We start from the raw sequence: 18872 nt of genomic DNA on the forward strand, positions 1-18872 counted from the left end.
TTGTCCAAGAGCACGCCTCCTCAGTTAAGTGTCTTTTATCGTCAGCCGCACCTTTTTCAATTTAAGTTACTTACATCTGTCAACTGGTGATGTGTATGTGTATATTGTTTATTGCAGACAAATTGAGACATACACACAAAATAGCTACATGACACCATACAGCAATCTCACTAATTTCAATTCTTTTAACTCCTGCCCAGTGTACAACACCCACCCTGCTCTCTGCCTTGGTCATTTTAAAATCCCATTAATACCTTTATTTGTAACTCAGCTTATATCTCTTAAAAACAACTTTTAAAAAGTTACCATAATACCAGTGAAAGTTCATTCCTAGATGAAGAGTTTTTATATTGTACCAGTTGAAAACTGACCTATTTGACTCGCCTGCTGCCAGCTCCACAGACAGTCATGGAAGCTCAGTACAGCGGGGGATGTAACTGCCTCAGACCGCAGTGCCAGGAGCTTGTGCCATAGGATCTGCACTGAGCTAAGCTCTCTTTGGGTTTTGCTTTTTCATCCTAAATCTACTCCATAGCCGCATGCTGGTGTCTGTCTGCTGAAAACACTGATGAGTTGTGAGGGGAAGGTTGCTAGGTATGGCAGTAGCCTCCTGTCACTGGGATTCTGCCCTCGGGATGGAGGCAGGGGGATCTTGAGTTCAAGATCAGCCTGTTGGACAGAACGAGACCCTGTGTCGGGGGAAGAGTTTGGTTAGTTGATTGGGTGCACAGTTAGAACATGGATCATAATTTTCAGTGCATACTTTGGATTAGACTCCATGTGGTGAAGTCTCCGGCGCTAGGTGGCGTGAGTGGGCTGCGAGACGGCCGATGTTCTCTCTTTGCAGCAGCTGCGGAAGCTGGTGCTGGAGATCATTCACCGGATTCCAACCAATGAGCACCTGCGTCCTCACACAAAGAACGTCCTGTCGGTGATGTTCCGCTTCCTCGAGGTAACCAGGAGTTCACAGCCTCTCCACCCTTTATTCAAAAGATAGACTTCTGGGACTCTGAACAACTTGTGGAAAATAACTGAGGCTCTGGTCCACAGACTCTGAGCCCAAGGTTCATTTGTGCCTTTCTGTTGTGTGCACCTCAGAAACTGTTTGACAGTAGCTGTGTTTAGGAAGAGTGGCCTTAGTTCTTGGGGTGAACCCATTTGTTACCTATTAAATTACTCCCTAACATGCCTTTCTGTGTCTTAGTCTTGCTGTGTTTAGAATTTGGTTGTGCTGTCTGGCCCCTTGAAAGGATGAACTTTGGAGGGGGATGGGACTAGATTCGTCCCTTGGCTCTGCATTCATTAGCTGTACTGTGTTAGCCATGCTCCTTCACTTCTCTGAGATTTCATAGGTAGAATGTGGTCGGTACCCCTCACTCACAGAGCATGGGATCTCATCCACAGTGGGGGCCCCATGTTCTTTCTTGGTCTTTTGGCAGTGCAAGTTGAGTATCCCTTACCCAAAATGCTTGGGAACAGAAGTGGTTTTGGATTTTAGATTTTTTTTCTCTTAATTTTGGAATATTTGTTAGTACATAATGAGTTATCTTGGGAATACAGCCCAGGTCTAAATGTGAAATTCATTTATGTGCGACTTGCACATGGAGCCTGAAGGTAATTTTGTACAGTATTTTTTGTCTGCATTTTGACACGAAGCCAGGTGTGGACTTTGCCCTTTGTGGTATCACTGGGTGACTTAAGGCATCTTGGGTTCTGGGTTTTTGGGTTAGGGATGCTCAATCTGTATTTCCAGACAGTGAACAGAGTCACTTTGACCACTAAGACATCAGCTCATGGTGTGACTTGTCATGGATGCGGTTTACTGGCTCTCAGAGCAGCGCTGTCACAGAGCTGGCTGGTGGGATGCCCTTCAGGTGGTCCGTCAGCACCACAGACGTTTCCTTCTGAGGTTTATAAATTTTCAGCAAGCAAACTTGATTGATGGAAAGTGTGTATTCAGAAAATGCTTAGAGATTAAAAAGTTTCCAGAATTATAACTTGTTCTTTAATTTTTTTTTCAAGACTGAAAATGAAGAAAATGTTCTTATTTGTCTAAGAATCATTATTGAGCTACACAAACAGTTCAGGCCATCGATCACACAAGAAGTAAGTTGTTTATCCAATTGCCAAGTTCCTTCTGTGTGAAATTCCAGCTGTTCTAGAGTTGCCTGAACAAGCACACTGTCATGTGGAACATACAGCCCGAGTGGGGTGGTGATGTTGACTTTGAATATGTGCACCGTATTTGCTGAATTTATTCAGTAGTTGAGATGTATTAACTGCCCAAGATGGCAGGTCCATCCAAGCTCCTCTGTGGTTATGTAAGTGTGGTGCTGGAAGACTATAGTCATTGTGTGTTGGGTAAGGATTGAGATGTCACTGCTGCAACTCAGCTCGGTGGCATTGAGTGAGCTATAGGCTTTTGGAATCTTCTGTAATATAGGGGGAAATCACAGTTTGTCTTCAAACTGTCTGAAGAAAGTTTGAAAGTTAAAGTTCTGAGCTCACTTTCTACAGTTTACCATAATCAAGAGAACGTTGTCTCTGATGACCTGAAGAGACAGCTGGCAGGACTCGGACACACAAGCAAAAGTCTGAAATGGAATTTCAGTGTCTTAGTGATTTCTCTTTTCTCCACTTACGCGTGTGTTTTCCACATAATTGTGATCATACTGTAGGTAACACCTTACATCGTGATGGTTTTCCTTCACGTTACACGTAATAGGCATTTCCACTCACACACACACACACACACACACACACACACGTGCACACACGGACGACACAGTACTGGGGACTGAACTTGACCTCCTAATTGAGTCAGGCCCCCAGTCCTAAATAAATATTCTTTATAAAGTTAATTTCTTGTTATTTCTGGTTATTTAAAGCATTTCGGGTTTTTTATTTTACGGCTGTTACTGAACCTCCTTGTGTACAGTTCAGGTTATTTCACTGACCAGGTTTGTTGACATAAAGCTGTGGAGTCAAAGGGTCTTGGGTTCTCTTTTTCACATCTTATTAGCATATGTTAGTTGTACATTTGCATGTGTGCTTAACATCAGTATATCTTAATTAGATCACCCCCACTATTCTCCCTGTCCCCCTTGTTAGAGCGGCTCCAACAGGTTTTCATACTCAAACACACAGCCGTGTTTTAACACCTCTGATATTATTTGCTCAGTTGATTTCTGGAAAGGCCTCAGGAGTGCATGAACCCCCCCTCTCACTGCACTCTCTCAAGCACTGTGTATATTATTTTTTTCAGGTCACAAAGTAGCAAGTTGATTTTAGTGTTCGTCCCTATGCTCTTTCAGACGCAGAAACTTGTATTTGCAGTTCTTTTTTTTTGCTCACATCCATTGCCTGTTTGTATCTTGTCTGGCAGTTTCCCACCTGTGCTGTGAGTTTTTACACATTAAGGCAATTCACATACTGTTACTAAGTATGCGCTCATAATGAAAGCTGGCGTTTTTTTTTATTTTTAGATTCATCATTTTTTGGATTTTGTGAAACAGATTTACAAGGAGCTTCCAAAAGTAGTGGTACGTTTTTCATAATAGTTTTGATTCTAGTTAACATTTATTTATTCCTTAGTCCAAAGCAGTTCGAAACAGTTTTTGGCTAGAGAAACAATTGAGAAATGTTTAGACCAGTAAAGCCTATGCAAAAAAAGAGTTTCTTCCCGATTTAGCTTAAGAACTTTAATGTAATTCAGTTTAATTAACTCGGGTTATACAAAGTACCTTCAATTCATGGGATATTTTTAGTTCCAGATTCCAACTTTAATCTTCAAATGGCCTTTTCTTGAAGGCCTGCTATTATACATCTGGAGCCGTCCTTGACCTGGTGAATGTGGCTCTAGATGGTTTGTTACTACAGGGCCAATGTTGTCTGAGGGTCACGATTGTGTTTTGTTGGAGACACAGTCTGGGACACCTTTCTTGACCACTCCTACTGCCCCTAGGCAGGCAGCGTCCATCCTGGTGTTGCTGTGGTCAGAGCAGCGCTTCCCTTTGGGAGGCTTTGTCATCTGTGCCCACACAAAAAATTTACTTTTAACAAAAAAGCAGTAAATTCTTACTGTAGAAATTTTGGGAAAAAGCAGGAAACTATCCCTAATCTCACTTGCAAGCAACCATTGAGGTTTTTGTTTTTCTTTGAGTGGCCTCTATAGATGGTTGAGCTCAAAGTCTTGACTCTTTTGGGAAGATGGTATACATTTTCAACATTTTACATATATGTTGTTAAATTCTCCTACGTTTTTAAGAATTCTTTGCAAGCATTTTCAGGTGTATTTTTAGTAAGCCATGCTGTGTTTGACTCTTCTTGCATAGAACCGCTACTTTGAGAACCCTCAGGTGATCCCCGAGAACACAGTGCCTCCCCCAGAAATGGTCGGTATGATAACAACGATTGCTGTGAAGGTCAATCCCGAGCGTGAAGACAGCGAAACGCGAACGGTAGGGCTCAGCTGTTCTGCTCAGCTTTTTATTTATTCTGTGGTGCCTCAGCTTGGTAGAGGAAAGATGGAGCATTGATCTTGCCAAACATTGAGGCTTTAAGCTCTCATTTTTCGTTAAGTACTTAGAGGCATTTAAGACAGATAAACCCTTAGTGTCTGTGAGGGCATCCCTGGTTCTGCCATGCAGCCTGCGGGCCAGGACATCACAGTCACATTGCCCTGGGAACATGGAATCTCTTGCTGGGAAGATCAGCAGGCCAGGCACAGGGGACTCTGTTCTGTCTTTAGCTTGGACTCTTTTGGCATGAGTGACGTCCCCATAGTTCACACAGTGTGCCTGTGTCCTCGCCTTACCACTGGACCTTATGACTGAGGGAAAGTTCATGAACCTTCCTTCCAGCCTTTTTTTTTTGAATCTGGAAAACCTGTCTTGTGCAACTTTGTGAAGGTAGTGCTGATATTGCCTGCAGTGATGGGTAGGTTGATTTTGTAAAGGGTCTGCTCCCCAGGTGACGTGCTTTGAGCCTCCCACGGCCGTCTGCTTAGGGTTGAGTTAAGGATATTTCATTGTATTTGTTTTGCTGACATGGTTGCACAAGGTTTTATTGTGTTCAGTGTTTGGAACCTGTCTGTGCGTCACCGTCTCGGTCTCTTCCTTTGCTTGTCTGCTCATGTTCAGTTGTGTGTTTTGGGTCTGACACGTTCATTTCCTGTTCTGAGAGTCCTTAATAAAATGATTCTGCGTGTTCTTGTGTTTGTGATAAGCACTTTCTGGCCATAAATATCTTCGAATAAAACTGATGGTAAATTACACTTTTTGATGCTTTTTTTTTTGGCTATTTTAAAACATTGTTGTAGGCGACTTGAATCTTTTTGATGGATTTTCTTGAAGTGTTCAGTACAAGTGGTTATGTTGGAAAATATGGAAACCTTTCTATTAAATGCAGCTCTGAGTGCTTACTAGCTTGTGTCTGATTCACAGGCACTTGTGAGTGGTGTCAGGCTCTTCCTTCTTTCACTGGTGACACTTGCTGGTGGGGCCACTGCGGGCACAGCTGACCGCAGGCCTGTGTCTTTCTCTCTTGCAGCACTCTGTCATTCCCCGGGGGTCGCTGTCCCTGAAAGTGCTGGCAGAACTGCCCATTATCGTTGTGTTGATGTACCAGGTATGTACACTGCTTAGTCATTTTGGGTTTTTTTTAATTTTTTTTTTTTGGCTCTCTTTGGGTGGTACTGGGGTTTGAGCTCGGGGCCTCACACTTGCTAGGCAGGTGCTCTACCACATCCTAACCTGGCTTCTTTGTAAGAAGTGCTCCCCTAATTCCTGTGCAGACAGATGGGCGTGAAATGCACATGTAACCGGTGTAGTGAGTTCCCCAGTTCCTTTGGTGTTCCACGTGACTTTGTTGTAGCAGGACGGAAAGAATGAGAATCTGATGCGCTTGCTTTTAGCTCTACAAACTGAACATCCACAACGTGGTCGCTGAGTTCGTGCCCTTGATCATGAATACCATTGCCATTCAGGTGTCTGCACAAGCCAGGTGAGACTTCTCGTAGCTCTGTGGCCGGCTGATTGCTGCAGTGCTTTGCTTCCGAGTAACGGTATGCTTGCTGCTGTCACTCTTAAGACAGAATTACAAGTGTTAAAATTATGTGTCCTTTTGAACCTGTGATAATGGTTATAGTTCTTTATTTTGAAAAATTGTGCGCGTGTTTTTGTCTCTGTTACCTTGGAAGTTTGGAAGTATTAGACATTGCTGTACTCTCTTACCACTGGGGTCTCCAAGCTTTGCTCACTGGCAAGCCTTTGTTCGCGCTATTGTGTTCACGACTGCTGGAGTGTTCTTTACCTCCTGCCCCTCACTTGTCCTCCGTCTCTGAACAGGCCGACCATATTCATCCTTTGGAGGCATTTCGTCAAACTGGGTCGCATTCCTCTTAAAACCTTAATGACTTACTGTCCTGATTTGCAGCCTATCTGGCTGAGTCACTTCAGGGCAGAATCTGATAGAGTCATCGCTAGCCAGGCGCCAGTGGCTCATGCCTATAATCCTAGTTACTCAGGAGGCAGAGATCAGGAGGATCAAGGTTTGAGACCATTTGGGGCAAATAGTTCCTGAGACCCTATCTTCAAAAAACCCTTCACAAAAAAGGGCTGGTGGAGTGGCTCAAGGTATAGGCCCATAGTTCAAACCCCAGTACCAAGAAAAAAAAAAAAAAAAGTGATCTCTAAGCACCCAAGGCCCCCAGCACAGGCCTTGCATTGAACAGATGGGTGCGCCAATCCCAACACTGTCTTCCTTGGGCTGGAGCAGGCTAGTGCTGGCTTTGTGGGGAATGGTTTGGCAGCCTGTTTGGGACAGGTGGGCCTGTCAGCCCCGTGTGTTATTTTTGAAAGTATATCAAAGTGTAGAAGCATTTGTGCTGCTGCTGTGGTGTTCTCTTCTGTGTGGGCATCGAGTTAAACTCACCATCTCCTGAACAGTGAGAGCTAATGTGGATTTTACTCGCTTCCCACTCAGGCAGCACAAGCTTTACAACAAGGAGCTGTATGCCGACTTCATTGCTGCTCAGATTAAAACACTGTCGTTTTTAGCCTACATCATCAGAATTTACCAGGTGAGTTCATTGAACAGTGCTATTAATTTGCCTATGATAAAGTTCACCTTTTGTGAGCGTGTACTTGTTTGACTTGACAGCTGGTAATCATCAACACATCAAAATACAGAACATTTCCATCGCCCCAAATGATTTCTTTGCATACATTTATAGTCGCTTTGCGCCAGATCTTGATGCTTTCTGCTCTGTGGTTTTCATGCTTTCTATTGTGGTAGAGATTCGAATTGTGCAGCATGCACAGCCTGCTGTGTCTGGCATCTTTCACGGGCAGGAACACCGAGGTGCATCCTTGTTACTTCATCAAGGATGAAATGCTTTTGTTGTTGGGTGGTTGTCCTGCTGTCAGCCGCCTTGATAAAATACCATAAACTGGGTATTTCAACCAAAATGGAGGCCGGAAAGCCCAAGGGCAGGGTTCAGTTTTGAGTGAGGACTCTTCTGGTTTGCTGGTGGCTGCCTTCTTTCTGTGTCCTCATGTGATGAAAGCCACGGTCCTTCCATTTAGATTCAGGCATGATCACGTTGGGGGTTCGTGACGTGGCTGTGCCGTGTGCTGATCCATGCTCTCTTGGGTTCCCTTTAGTGAGATAATTTACATATCATAAAATGGACGGCTTTTAGCTTATTCACAGACTTGTAGTACCATCTCTGCTATCTGATTTTAAAAGAATTCTGTCATCCCTGTGAAGAAACTCTTGATTCTTTTCCAACCTCTACTTCTTGTCAGCCACTAAAGTACTTTTGTCTTTACAGATTTAGTTGTCTGTTTTAGTTTTGTCTGTTTTGAGTAGAGCGCCCATAAGTAATTGCATACGTATCATGTGGCCACATTTGGTTATTGACTTGCTGAAAGTTACGTGTTCAGGCAAGATACAAACTTAAAAATGCCATTAGCAGATACAACAGTGATATGAACTTTTAGAGGCTTGAGAAGCCTGTAGAGTTTTTTTTTTTTTTAACTTGTGAGCTTTGCCTATTTAAATCATAACTTGAAGAAAAATAGATCTTGTCTCCATGATGCAGTATTTTTGAATAAAATTCTTATAATCAGTCTTGATTGCTCTAAAGTACAGAATAAATTGAGTTCTGCTCTGTAGTAGTTGAATTATGATTTGTTTTTGTAAGGATTTCTTGAGGAAAATAAAATTGAAAACATGTTGCCGGGCATGGTGGTGTGCCCCTGCAGTCCCAGCACGGGGGAGGCTGAGGCAGGATGGTGGAGAGTTTGGGACTATGTAGTAAAACCCTGTATTGAAAAGCCCTCCCCCTCAAAAACAAAACAAAAGATGAACTTTTTAGAATGAAAACTACTTTTGAAAATGTTTGTAAACTTTCTTCTTTTTTAGTGTGTTTAACTAGTTATTGTTAGCTTGTCGTAAGAAAATAGAGCATTTGGTTTACCTAATTGAGACTTTTTTACTTGTTGGTGTTTGAGTCAGGTTGAGCTTTCTTGGGAACTCCCTTCCTGAGAGTCCTCTTCTGAGTCAATAGCATGTACAGTGTCGTGACATTGTACATGGAGTGGGGCTAAGTGCAGAGGTTTCTTTCTAATCACATTTCAGCATTGCTTTCTCTCCAGTGAGGAAGTGGTGCACTCACAGTGCTGACGTGGGAAGTACTGTAGCAACACCTGCGTCCCGCTGAGCAAGTGAGGTTGGCTGTGTTGCCGTGTGGCCTTTCACAATGCGACTCCATCTCCTCCTTCCCCCCTCACATTTTTTGAGATTTACTTGTTTAGCAGGCCTGTTACTTTAAGGTCCTTGGAGTCTGGCTTAGTCTTACTGAATTTTCCAAAGGCTGAAGAGAGTTGGGGTTTTTCTTGACACCCCGGCAGTGTCACTGTTGTCTTCTCCTCCCACAGGAGCTGGTGACCAAGTACTCTCAGCAGATGGTGAAAGGGATGCTGCAGCTCCTGTCCAACTGTCCAGCAGAGACAGCACACCTCAGAAAGGAGCTTCTGATCGCAGCCAAGCACATCCTTACCACGGAGCTGAGAAACCGTACGACCACCTTTCTTTCCTCAAATGCCCTGCTCGCAGACCAGGGCCCTTCTTCTTATTGCTGTGCTGGGTTTACTCTTGACCTTGCTCTGCCTTGCACGTCCCCCCTCTCTGATTGCCTGCCCCTCTCTTTTGTGTGGCACCAGGGTTCTCCCTTTATCTGCTCCAAACCAGGTAATGTAACCCTGTAAGCATAATTTGCATTCTGAGTGTCTTTTGACTGTAAATGCTCTGAAGTTGCAAGTGGCCATTGCTTGCTCACAGCGAGCTGTCTCTGAAGGGGCTGAGGCCAGAGCTTCGCTGTCCATGCTGTCAGAGTGCCTGGTAGTATCTGCTTCTTCACACAGGGCCGACACTTGCTTTTTGTTAATCTCATCAGGACACTTTCCCCATCAATAATATTGATTGATGGTTTTTTAATACTTCACATATTTGTGAATTATGAGATTGAAGTATATATTTTAAATTGAAGTTATATCCTAGTTACTTAGAGATGGTAAGTTATTTTCCCCGGTACTTTTTGAGAGTAATTTTTTTTACTTGCCATCAGCTTGTAAATCAGAGTGGACATAAAACTGGGTCTGGGCTTCTTACACAGTTTTTAAACATGGCAAGGAAGGGTATGGTCTGACTGCTTCCCCACGTGTAATACAGCACAGCACGGTACCGTTGGTCGTTACAATCTGTACTTTAATGTATATGGAGACAGCTGGAGAGAAGAGACATTTCTGAGGAGAGGTCAAGGCCCTGGTTTCCTGGTTTGACCTCCAGCAACATGTGCGCACACACACACACACACACACAACCATACATTTTTAAAACTTCAGATACAATCGAATACATTGCAAGTGCACAAGAGAAATGCACAGTCTCACCCAAACTTGGAGAACACACCTGCTCATGCCTCAGTGGCACCCACGGCCTCTGTTCCCATCCAGAGCCCGCTGGCTCGACTGCCACTGCCCTTGCCTGGTGAGGCTCCTCTGCTGTCATCTGGACAGAGCCAAAACGGAAGGATTTTAGGAGGACCGTTTTTGTCTTATCCAGTGAAGTGGGTGAGCTATGCCTAAGTGCCATTCTTATGTTGCCCCACCAGTGTTCCTTTTGTGAGTGTAGTGAGGTACTGTGGGGGAGCAGGAGGTTTCCACTTGGGCACTGCGGTGGTTACAATCTCCAGGTGGAGTTCTGTTTCCTCACTGTACATGCGGGCCTCTTCAGCCATACTGCTTGGTGTTTTCTGCTCACGGAGATGCAGCCGTCTAAGCTACTGTTCTCCATGGTTTGAGCTCATTGGACCTGTCACATTCAGCTTTTAGAGGCTTCCCTTTGGGGAGGGGAGTAATTTAATGATTGGCTTTTCTTTTTCATATTTTTAATACCATATTACAGTGTGAGCCACTAGTGCCCGGTCTACCATCCTTTTTGACATCTGAAATGATACCTAGGGCAGGTGGAGCAGCTCAAGTGGTAGAGCACCAGCCTTGCAAGTGTGAGACCCTAAGTTCGAACCCCAGTACTGCCAGTGGGGGGAAAAAAAGGATTTCAAATGATAACCCAGTTGCAGTAATTCTGAGGAACCAGTGGTTTGAGAAAGCTGTTTAAGGAAGCTGCACATTTGTGGAGATTGTGATTTTGGATAATGGAAGGGTCTGAAAGCCAATGGATTGAAACTTAATTTCTTACAGCTTGCAGTTTTTACTCCCCCCCACTCACCGACCAACCTTCTGATTCTGGGCGTCCTTGCCCTTCTGTCTGACTCTCGGTCACATGGCCCTCCTCCACCTGCCGGGGGAACTGCTACTGCTGCTTTCATTCAGCGCTTCTGGTGCATTGCTTGGGAAGGTGGCTGGAGCCATGCATTGCGTCTCTGGTGTTAGATGTACTTGTTATACCGGCTGTGTGTTGGCTTGTTCAGGAAGTGAACTTCCCTTTCAGGGCTGTTTGACTTCTTAATTAATTTGCTGATGCTGAACTTGACCCTTACTGAGTTTGGGGGTGGGTATTTTGGTGGCTGTGCAGAGCCAGTGCTGTAGCTGAGGCAGCACGTGAAGCTTTCTGGTTGCCTCTCTGCCTTCTTGTGTAGCGGGCTCCACTTGGCTACTATGAAAGCACCAGGAGGTAATTGGGTACTCTTGCTCTCGCCAGTGACAGACACAATGCCTGTTTGTTTTCTAGAGTTCATTCCTTGCATGGACAAGCTGTTCGATGAGTCCATCCTCATTGGCTCAGGATACACTGCTCGAGAAACTCTAAGGTATGAGATCAGCGCTGCGTGGGTGCCTGGCTCAGGCCTGGGCCGTGATTCCTGGCACTTGTGTCTGTTAGTTCAGTGCGGGTCTTGACTTACTCATCAGGTTTAGAACAGCGGCAACTGTTGGAATGGCCTTCACTTACAGAGAGAAATCAGAGTAGTTCATTGTGATTTCAGTTGTAGGTAGAACTTAACCTGACATTGTTAGGTTTTTTTTCCTTTTGCTTTTTTTGAAATTCATATTATTGTTAAAAACATACTTGATTGTCAACCAAGAAGAAAGAAAGGAGGGAAGCCTTTTGTCCTGGTCAGGGAGTTTATGTAACACTAATAACCTTTCGTGGATTTCTTTCTGCTCTTTCTTACACTTTTTTAAAATTTAAATTTTTGACTGATGTAAACAAATCTTGTGGTCACAGGGCTGCTTCTGAAGGGGAAGTGAGTGCTGTTTTCTTGTATCTTAATTCTAGCTTTCATCCTTATGATGTAAAATTAACATTAATCATTTTTACTTCCAGTAAGGGAGGCATAATGAATAAAGATGTGCAAAGTGCTTTAAATCCTGTACACTTTTTATATAAGATACTGTAGAAAATGTGTTTTTCTTTCTTCTTTGAAAAAAAAATTTTTTTTTAAACAGTTCTGGGACTGAACTCAGGGCTTTGTGTTGGCTGGGCAGCACACTGCCGCTTGAGCCACGCCTCCAGCCTTTTTTGCTTTAGTTACTTTTGGATAGGATCTTGTGTTTTTTCTTGGCTGGCCTCAGACCATGATCCCCCTATCTCTGCCTTCTGTGTAGCTGGGATTATAGAGGTGACCACCATGCATGGTTTACTTGTTGAGATGGGGGGTCTTGCTAACTTTTTCTCAGACTGACCTTGAACCAGTACCCTCCTCATTTCCACCTGCTGAGTAGCTGGCATTACAGGTGTGAGCCAGTCACACCTGGTTGTAAGAGATTTATAACTGGGGCTTGAACCTGCCTAAAATTGGACATGAGATTTTGTTATTCATGGTTAAAAAACCCCTAATTTTTTTTCTCATCCTTAGGAAAATCCAAACTCTTGACAATAGTATACAAGTCTCAGTGTGATTTGGCTCTTCCCAGTTGTCCTAAAGTTCTTGTGTTCTACCTCCATGACCAATTGCAGCCACACTGGCCCCGCAGCTCTTTGACTACTCTGGGTAGTTTCACTGTCTTCCCGGTTTCTTTGGAAGTTTCCCTGGGTTTGGTTTTTGCATTAGGGCCACTTTGTGTCCTGAAGGTCTCAGCTTCAGTGTTGTCTGAAAGGACCTTCCTTGTCTAAGTAGCTCCCCCACTTGTATTTCTCAAAGTGCTCCTTTCACCTTTCCCCCAGCGTTTGTCAGCTTGTGTGTTTGTGTCCTTTAAGTAAGCCTTCCGAGAGCCAGGGCTGTGTTTATTAGGGTGCTGTGATGTCCCTGGTGCCCAGTGTCTAGCACATGTCCACAGTGTTGTGAGTGAGGAACTAATGGCCTTGAGCCATTACTGAGCGTTGGGATGTTCTGTACCGTGGCCGTACCATGTGGGGCATTAGCCCACGTGCACTCAGTGATGAGGCTGCAACTTACTGTGGCTCAGGTTCGCTCATGCCTTGTCAGGAACTCTATGTCATCTGTGAGTCAGACTTGGAGCTCAGAAAGAGTGAGGCTTCCTGCTGAAACTTGGTCCTTGCAGCTGTGTGCAGGGGCTCGGCTCACACCTGTGATCCACTTACTTGGGAGCTGCATGTCAGGAGGATTGCAGTTTGAGGCCACCAGAGCAAAAGGTTAGGAAAACCCCATTTTAGCAAACAAACAGGGCATGATGGCTCATCCCTGTGATCCCAGTGACACAGGAGGTGTAAGTCTGAGGGTCACAGTCTGAGAAGGCTGGTCTGGCAAAATGCGAGATTTTATCTGAAAAATAACTAAAGCAAAAAGGCTGGGGTTGTGGCTCAAGTGGTAGAGCTTAGCAAGCACAAGGCCCTGAGTTCAAACCCATCATCACCAAAAAAAAAAAAAAAAAGTCGACCTTTTAGTCATGCAGCTGGAGATAGTAATGGGGTGGAGGCGACTCTGGGGTGCCATCAGACTTGTCTCCCTTACCTGAGCAGACCTGGGATGTTCAGGGGTGCAGAGTGAAATACAGTGAGCATAGTGGCCACAGGGAATAATTGCTGACAAGGACTCTGCCTGCAGGCCCCTTGCCTACAGCACGCTGGCTGACCTCGTGCACCATGTTCGGCAGCACCTGCCCCTCAGTGACCTCTCCCTCGCTGTCCAGCTGTTTGCCAAGAACATCGACGATGAGTCCCTGCCCAGTAGCATCCAGACCATGTCCTGCAAGCTCCTGCTGAACCTGGTGGACTGCATCCGCTCCAAGAGCGAGCAGGAGAGCGGCAATGGGAGGGACGTCCTGATGCGGATGTTGGAGGTACCCTTCCCCCGCCCAGGCTGTCTCCAGCCTGTGCTCCTTTTCCAGCGTTGCTAAATGTGGACGGTGGCTTAACTGGCAAACTGATGGTGCTTGGTCCCAGGAGATATGTCCCCTGGGTGCCCCTTTCCATTAGGCCCTGTGCCCATTCCCCTTCTAGGCAGGACTAATCCCAGCCCTGCCTGCTCAGATCTCTGGGGTTGGTGGGCACATTGTGTTTGCTGTTGAGTGACTGGAAGAGCTCTTTTCTGGGGTGCAGCTCCAAGTGTATACTCAGCCCTGGACACCTTAGCAGCCCCAAGTGGGGGCCCGGGTAAGGGATGGAAGGTGCTTCCTGAACCAGTGGGTGGTAGTGGGGCCCTATGGGGACGAGTCCAGCGGTTCTGTGTCAAGTGTGGCCCTGCTTGTCAAACCTGCTTTCCTGAGGCAGCCCTCCCCATGTAAAATGGCAGTGGCAGAGCTGCCTGCCTTCACCTCTTGTGAGGAGGACAGTGAAAAGAGGTGGCACAGCAGCTCTTGTTTGTCACCCAGAGGAACTGCTTAGACTGTTGCTGACTTTTGTTGTCGTCCCCCCATTAGGTTTTTGTTCTCAAGTTCCACACCATCGCTCGGCACCAGCTCTCTGCCATTTTTAAGAAGTGCAGGCCTCAGTCTGAACTTGGGGCTGTGGAGGCAGCCCTGCCTGGGGTGCCCACTGCCCCTGCCCCCGGCCCCGCACCCTCCCCAGCCCCCACCCCTGCCCCACCCCCACCCCCGCCCCCACCCCCTGCCACTCCTGTGACCCCAGCTCCTGCGCCTCCCTTTGACAAGCAAGGAGAAAAGGACAAGGAGGACAAGCAGACGTTCCAGGTCACAGATTGCCGAAGTTTGGTGAAAACCTTAGTCTGTGGTGTCAAGACGATCACGTGGGGCATAACGTCGTGCAAAGCGCCTGGCGGTAATGCGCTCACGTTGTTCAGACGAGTGGTGTTCACAGAGCACACCTGACCCGTGCTAACTTACTGCGCTCTGTCTTTTCCAGAAACTCAGTTCATTCCTAACAAGCAGTTACAGCCCAAAGAGACCCAGATTTACATAAAACTCGTCAAGTATGCCATGCAGGCCTTGGATATCTACCAGGTGAGGGAGGCCTGCGAGCCAGACCCTGAGTTCGGGGGGTGGACCGGCCCAGAGGGGCTGTACTATGGCAGATATCCGAGGTTTGTTTTTGTCTATAACCTAGCATTGCTCTTTTGGTGAGAATCCTTGTTTTTCAGTTTAGATGTGTGCATTTTGTAGGGCAGGTGGTGGTTAAGTGAAACAAAACAAGACTTAGGCTTGTTTAGTGTTTTCCTTGCCCGAATACCTTAGGGTTTTTTTTACATTTTATGTCCAAAATTAAGGTGCAAAAAGAATTTTTAAGTGCCCTGCTTCATGTGTGTAACTGATGGGATCTTGCATGGGATACAGAGAGGCAAACTCCTTAAATGTCTGGGGGGGGTGGTATGTTCTCTGTCCTAGGTCCAGATAGCAGGAAATGGACAGACATACATTCGAGTGGCAAACTGCCAGACGGTTAGGATGAAGGAGGAGAAAGAGGTGTTGGAGCACTTTGCGGGTGTCTTCACCATGATGAACCCCTTAACGTTTAAGGAGATCTTTCAAACGACCGTCCCTTACATGGTGGAAAGAATCTCAAAGAACTACGCTCTACAGGTACAGGACTGGGCAGCAGTCAAACGCGCTTCAAAACTATTACGTTGACCCAAGGCACCTAAGGCTGTGCGAGTAGGCCATAGTGTTTGAAAAGTTTTCACAGGTCCATATGCTTTGGACTTGTGTTACTGGAGACTCTTGCCAATTTGACAGTGACAGTGAAACAGATGAAATAGGTAATAGGGTATTTGATTTGCTTCCCTTTGGCAAATAATAAATTTTTGTCATGTCTGATTGGATTTGGTTTTGTATTTCTGGAAAGCGTGTTACTGTGTCTTAAAGCTGCTTTGAGAAAGGGAGTATTTTTGTGATGGCATTTCTTGTCTCAACAGATTGTTGCCAATTCCTTCCTTGCAAACCCTACTACCTCAGCTCTGTTTGCTACCATCCTGGTGGAGTATCTCCTGGACCGCCTGCCAGAAATGGGCTCCAACGTGGAGCTCTCCAACCTATACCTCAAGCTGTTTAAGCTGGTCTTCGGCTCCGTCTCCCTCTTCGCAGCTGAAAACGAACAGATGCTGAAGGTAGCGCGCACTCACCTCAGGACCATCTCTGATCAGGGGCTGTTGGCTGTTTGTGTTTCTTAATTCTTGTTTTCACTTTGAACTGACTGTGTGATATGGGTAAAGTGCTCTTTGATTTGTGGCAGATAAGGGCCACATGTTTTTGAAAAGCATTTCATGTTTTTCTAAGCAGAGACCAATTTATTTACTTGCCATTTTGATATGAAAACTTGAACTCTTACTATAAGCAAGTGTTAGTGTTGCCACCCCTACTTTTCTAAACTCAGTTTCTTTTTCTGAGTTACACAAGAAAAATGGGAACTCATTCTTTTTCGAAATTTGAAATGAGCTGGGCACCAGCGGTTCATACCTGTAATCCTAGCTACTTAGGAGGCTGGGATCAGGAGGATCGCAGTTCGAGGCCAACACTAACAAATACTTCTCCAGGAAGACTCCATCACCAAAATAACCAGAGCAAAATGCACTAGAGGTGTGGCTCAAGCAGTACACCTGCTTTGCAGGCATGAAGCTCTGAGTTCAAACTCCAGTTCAAAAAATAAATAAGTAAAAATAGAAATTAAGTGATTACAAAGAATGTGAGGGGAAAAATGTCTTCATGCATTAGTCACATCTTAACACAGCTCTCCCCTCCTAAGTGATGCCCACGCTCTTCAGCCCTTGCTGCTTCTCTGTCCCCTGTGGCACCTCACTATGAGCACACTTTCAGGAATATGTGTTTTTCCCTTAAAATCAGTAATTCTTACCAAGTTTGCCCCTTTATTAGATTCTCTCAGGGTCTCACTATTGTAGCCCAGGCTGATCGTGAGTTTGAGATCTTCCTGCCTCAGCCTCCCCAGGGTAGGGATTACAGAAATATCCCACCATACCCAGGTAATTGGTTTTTAAACTAAACAGTAGCCACGTGAACACGATTTTTCAACAAAGTCTTCTGAAACCCCATGTCTTTTGAGGCTCTTTTGTCCTTGTTTTTGTTTTATTTGATTGGTAGTGACATTTCAGTTTCTTAGGTGACTTTTTGCATTTAGAATGTTACAGGAAGCAGGCTTCTCTGACCTTGTGTGGCTTTGTCCAGTAATGGGGTGACCATGTCCACAAGAGCTGTGGAATGGGCTGACCCTTGAGTTCTCCTGCAAAGTGCCATGTGTCCATTGTCACATTCCTGTATAGTGACAGAGGAACTGAGTCACTGTGACTGAGTGCTGTGTCACAGTCAAATCTGTGAACCTGCCGGCTGCCAGTGGCTCACATCTCTAATCCTAGGTACTCAAGAGGCAGAGATCAGGAGAATTGTGGTTTAAAGCCAGCCAGGGCAAATAGTTCCTTGAGACCCTACCTCAAAAAACCGTTCACAAAAAAAGGGCTGGTGGAGTGGCTCAAGGTGACGGCCCTGAGTTCAAGCTCCAGTACCAGGAAAAAAAAAAAAAAAAAATCCGTGCACCAACACACTTTCAAAGAAACAAATTCAGGCCCAGTAAAGGTTGGGAAGTTCTGGGTTTGCAGATTCTTAGGAATAAAGTCCAGTATTGCTGTCACTGCTTTGCAGGAGTGCTAGCTCAAGTCGGCTGAGTGCACCACTAATGACCTTTCTCCAACAGCCTCACCTGCACAAGATCGTGAATAGCTCCATGGAGCTGGCGCAGACTGCCAAAGAGCCCTACAACTACTTCCTGCTCCTGCGTGCACTCTTCCGTTCTATTGGCGGAGGAAGCCATGATCTCCTCTATCAGGAGTTCCTGCCTCTCCTCCCCAACCTCCTGCAAGGTTAGAGCAGTGGCTATGGTTGCCTTGTGTTAGGTGGGTTGTGTGCGCATGTAATCCTTGGGGTTTGTCCTCTGGAACCAGTGAAGGTTGAGATTGTGCAGGGCTGGCTGGGATGTGTGTGCCTCTTTAAAGGCAGTGGGACATTGAAGAGAGCCCTCTGAGTGACACTTGAGAAGTTTCAGTTTACTAGTTCTGACTTGGTTACGTTTTGTAATGTTTGCTAAGCAAATAGAAAGCGGTTCAAGGAGAAACAGACGAGTTAGAAAGCTGATTGACACTTAGCTACTTTCTCATTTGCGTAATCACAGTGCTGTAATTCCTGCGTAATTTGGAGTGTTTTCAAGATACGTAGTTAAAGAGCACCTCAGGTCCATTGACTATTTGGGAGTGGGAATAGGTTGGAAATGCGGAGGGTTGAGCTCTTTGATCAAGAGATCAAATTTTGTCATACATTCCTTTCTTTGCAAGTTCCTCAGAGAAGCTGTTTACAACATACACACCCAGGAGGCAGCTGGGCATAGTTGAGTGTGCCCAGTGTGAAACGGCCATAAATCTTCTGCAGGAGGTGCCTCAGACAGCCATAGTCAGGCTCTGTTAGAATCCTACCTCCTGTCACCCCTGCCCTGTTCTGCAGCTTCTCCCCTCCTGATTCTGAGGATGCTGAAACCCTTCTGCGAACTTGCCCTCTCCTCACCCGCCTCTGCTGGGCTCTGAGTCTGATTCTGATGCTTTCCTGTTGGGGCCCTCTCTCTGCTGCCTGTTGTGCTACACAGATGGACCTGGCTTGGGGTTCACTGTCACTCACCTTGGTCTTAGCTGTTTTCTATCCTCAGTGAGAAGGTGGCAGTAGAAATAGAAAAGAGCTCAGTGCATACCGGATAAGGCTTGGGAAGACAGGAAAGTTGGCTCTGAAAGGAGGGGCTCCTTTGTTTTGTAGTAAATAAAAGTAGGTTTAAAATGCAGGCCTCAACCAATGATCTGCTGGAAGCCTGAGAAAAGATGTAAGGTACAAACCTCACACTTGACACGAACACTTCACACCAGTCAAACTCTGTGAATTGGATCATAAATAGCATCAAATGATTTCTGATGCTGTGTTCTGAGAACTAAGGTAATATGCAGTAAT

The 18872-nt window shown here is 45.6% G+C and overlaps 1 protein-coding gene across 11 annotated transcripts in view; it reads left to right on the forward strand.

Moving 5' to 3' along the window:
* Trrap (transformation/transcription domain associated protein) overlaps positions 1 to 18872 on the forward strand; it is a 101654-nt gene that overhangs the window by 9787 nt on the left and 72995 nt on the right. For all 11 annotated transcript variants that reach the window (XM_074075532.1, XM_074075538.1, XM_074075537.1 and 8 more), the window contains exons 5-19: positions 848 to 952; positions 2023 to 2106; positions 3486 to 3542; positions 4335 to 4460; positions 5551 to 5628; positions 5915 to 6003; positions 6985 to 7081; positions 8943 to 9081; positions 11257 to 11335; positions 13532 to 13766; positions 14346 to 14703; positions 14788 to 14885; positions 15267 to 15461; positions 15794 to 15985; positions 17581 to 17746. In XM_074075532.1, coding sequence (XP_073931633.1) covers positions 848 to 952; positions 2023 to 2106; positions 3486 to 3542; positions 4335 to 4460; positions 5551 to 5628; positions 5915 to 6003; positions 6985 to 7081; positions 8943 to 9081; positions 11257 to 11335; positions 13532 to 13766; positions 14346 to 14703; positions 14788 to 14885; positions 15267 to 15461; positions 15794 to 15985; positions 17581 to 17746 — 2098 coding nt within the window. The remainder of the gene's footprint in view (positions 1 to 847; positions 953 to 2022; positions 2107 to 3485; positions 3543 to 4334; positions 4461 to 5550; positions 5629 to 5914; positions 6004 to 6984; positions 7082 to 8942; positions 9082 to 11256; positions 11336 to 13531; positions 13767 to 14345; positions 14704 to 14787; positions 14886 to 15266; positions 15462 to 15793; positions 15986 to 17580; positions 17747 to 18872) is intronic.

The sequence above is a fragment of the Castor canadensis genome, chromosome 6 (assembly GCF_047511655.1).
Source record: "Castor canadensis chromosome 6, mCasCan1.hap1v2, whole genome shotgun sequence".
Taxonomy (NCBI): domain Eukaryota; kingdom Metazoa; phylum Chordata; class Mammalia; order Rodentia; family Castoridae; genus Castor; species Castor canadensis.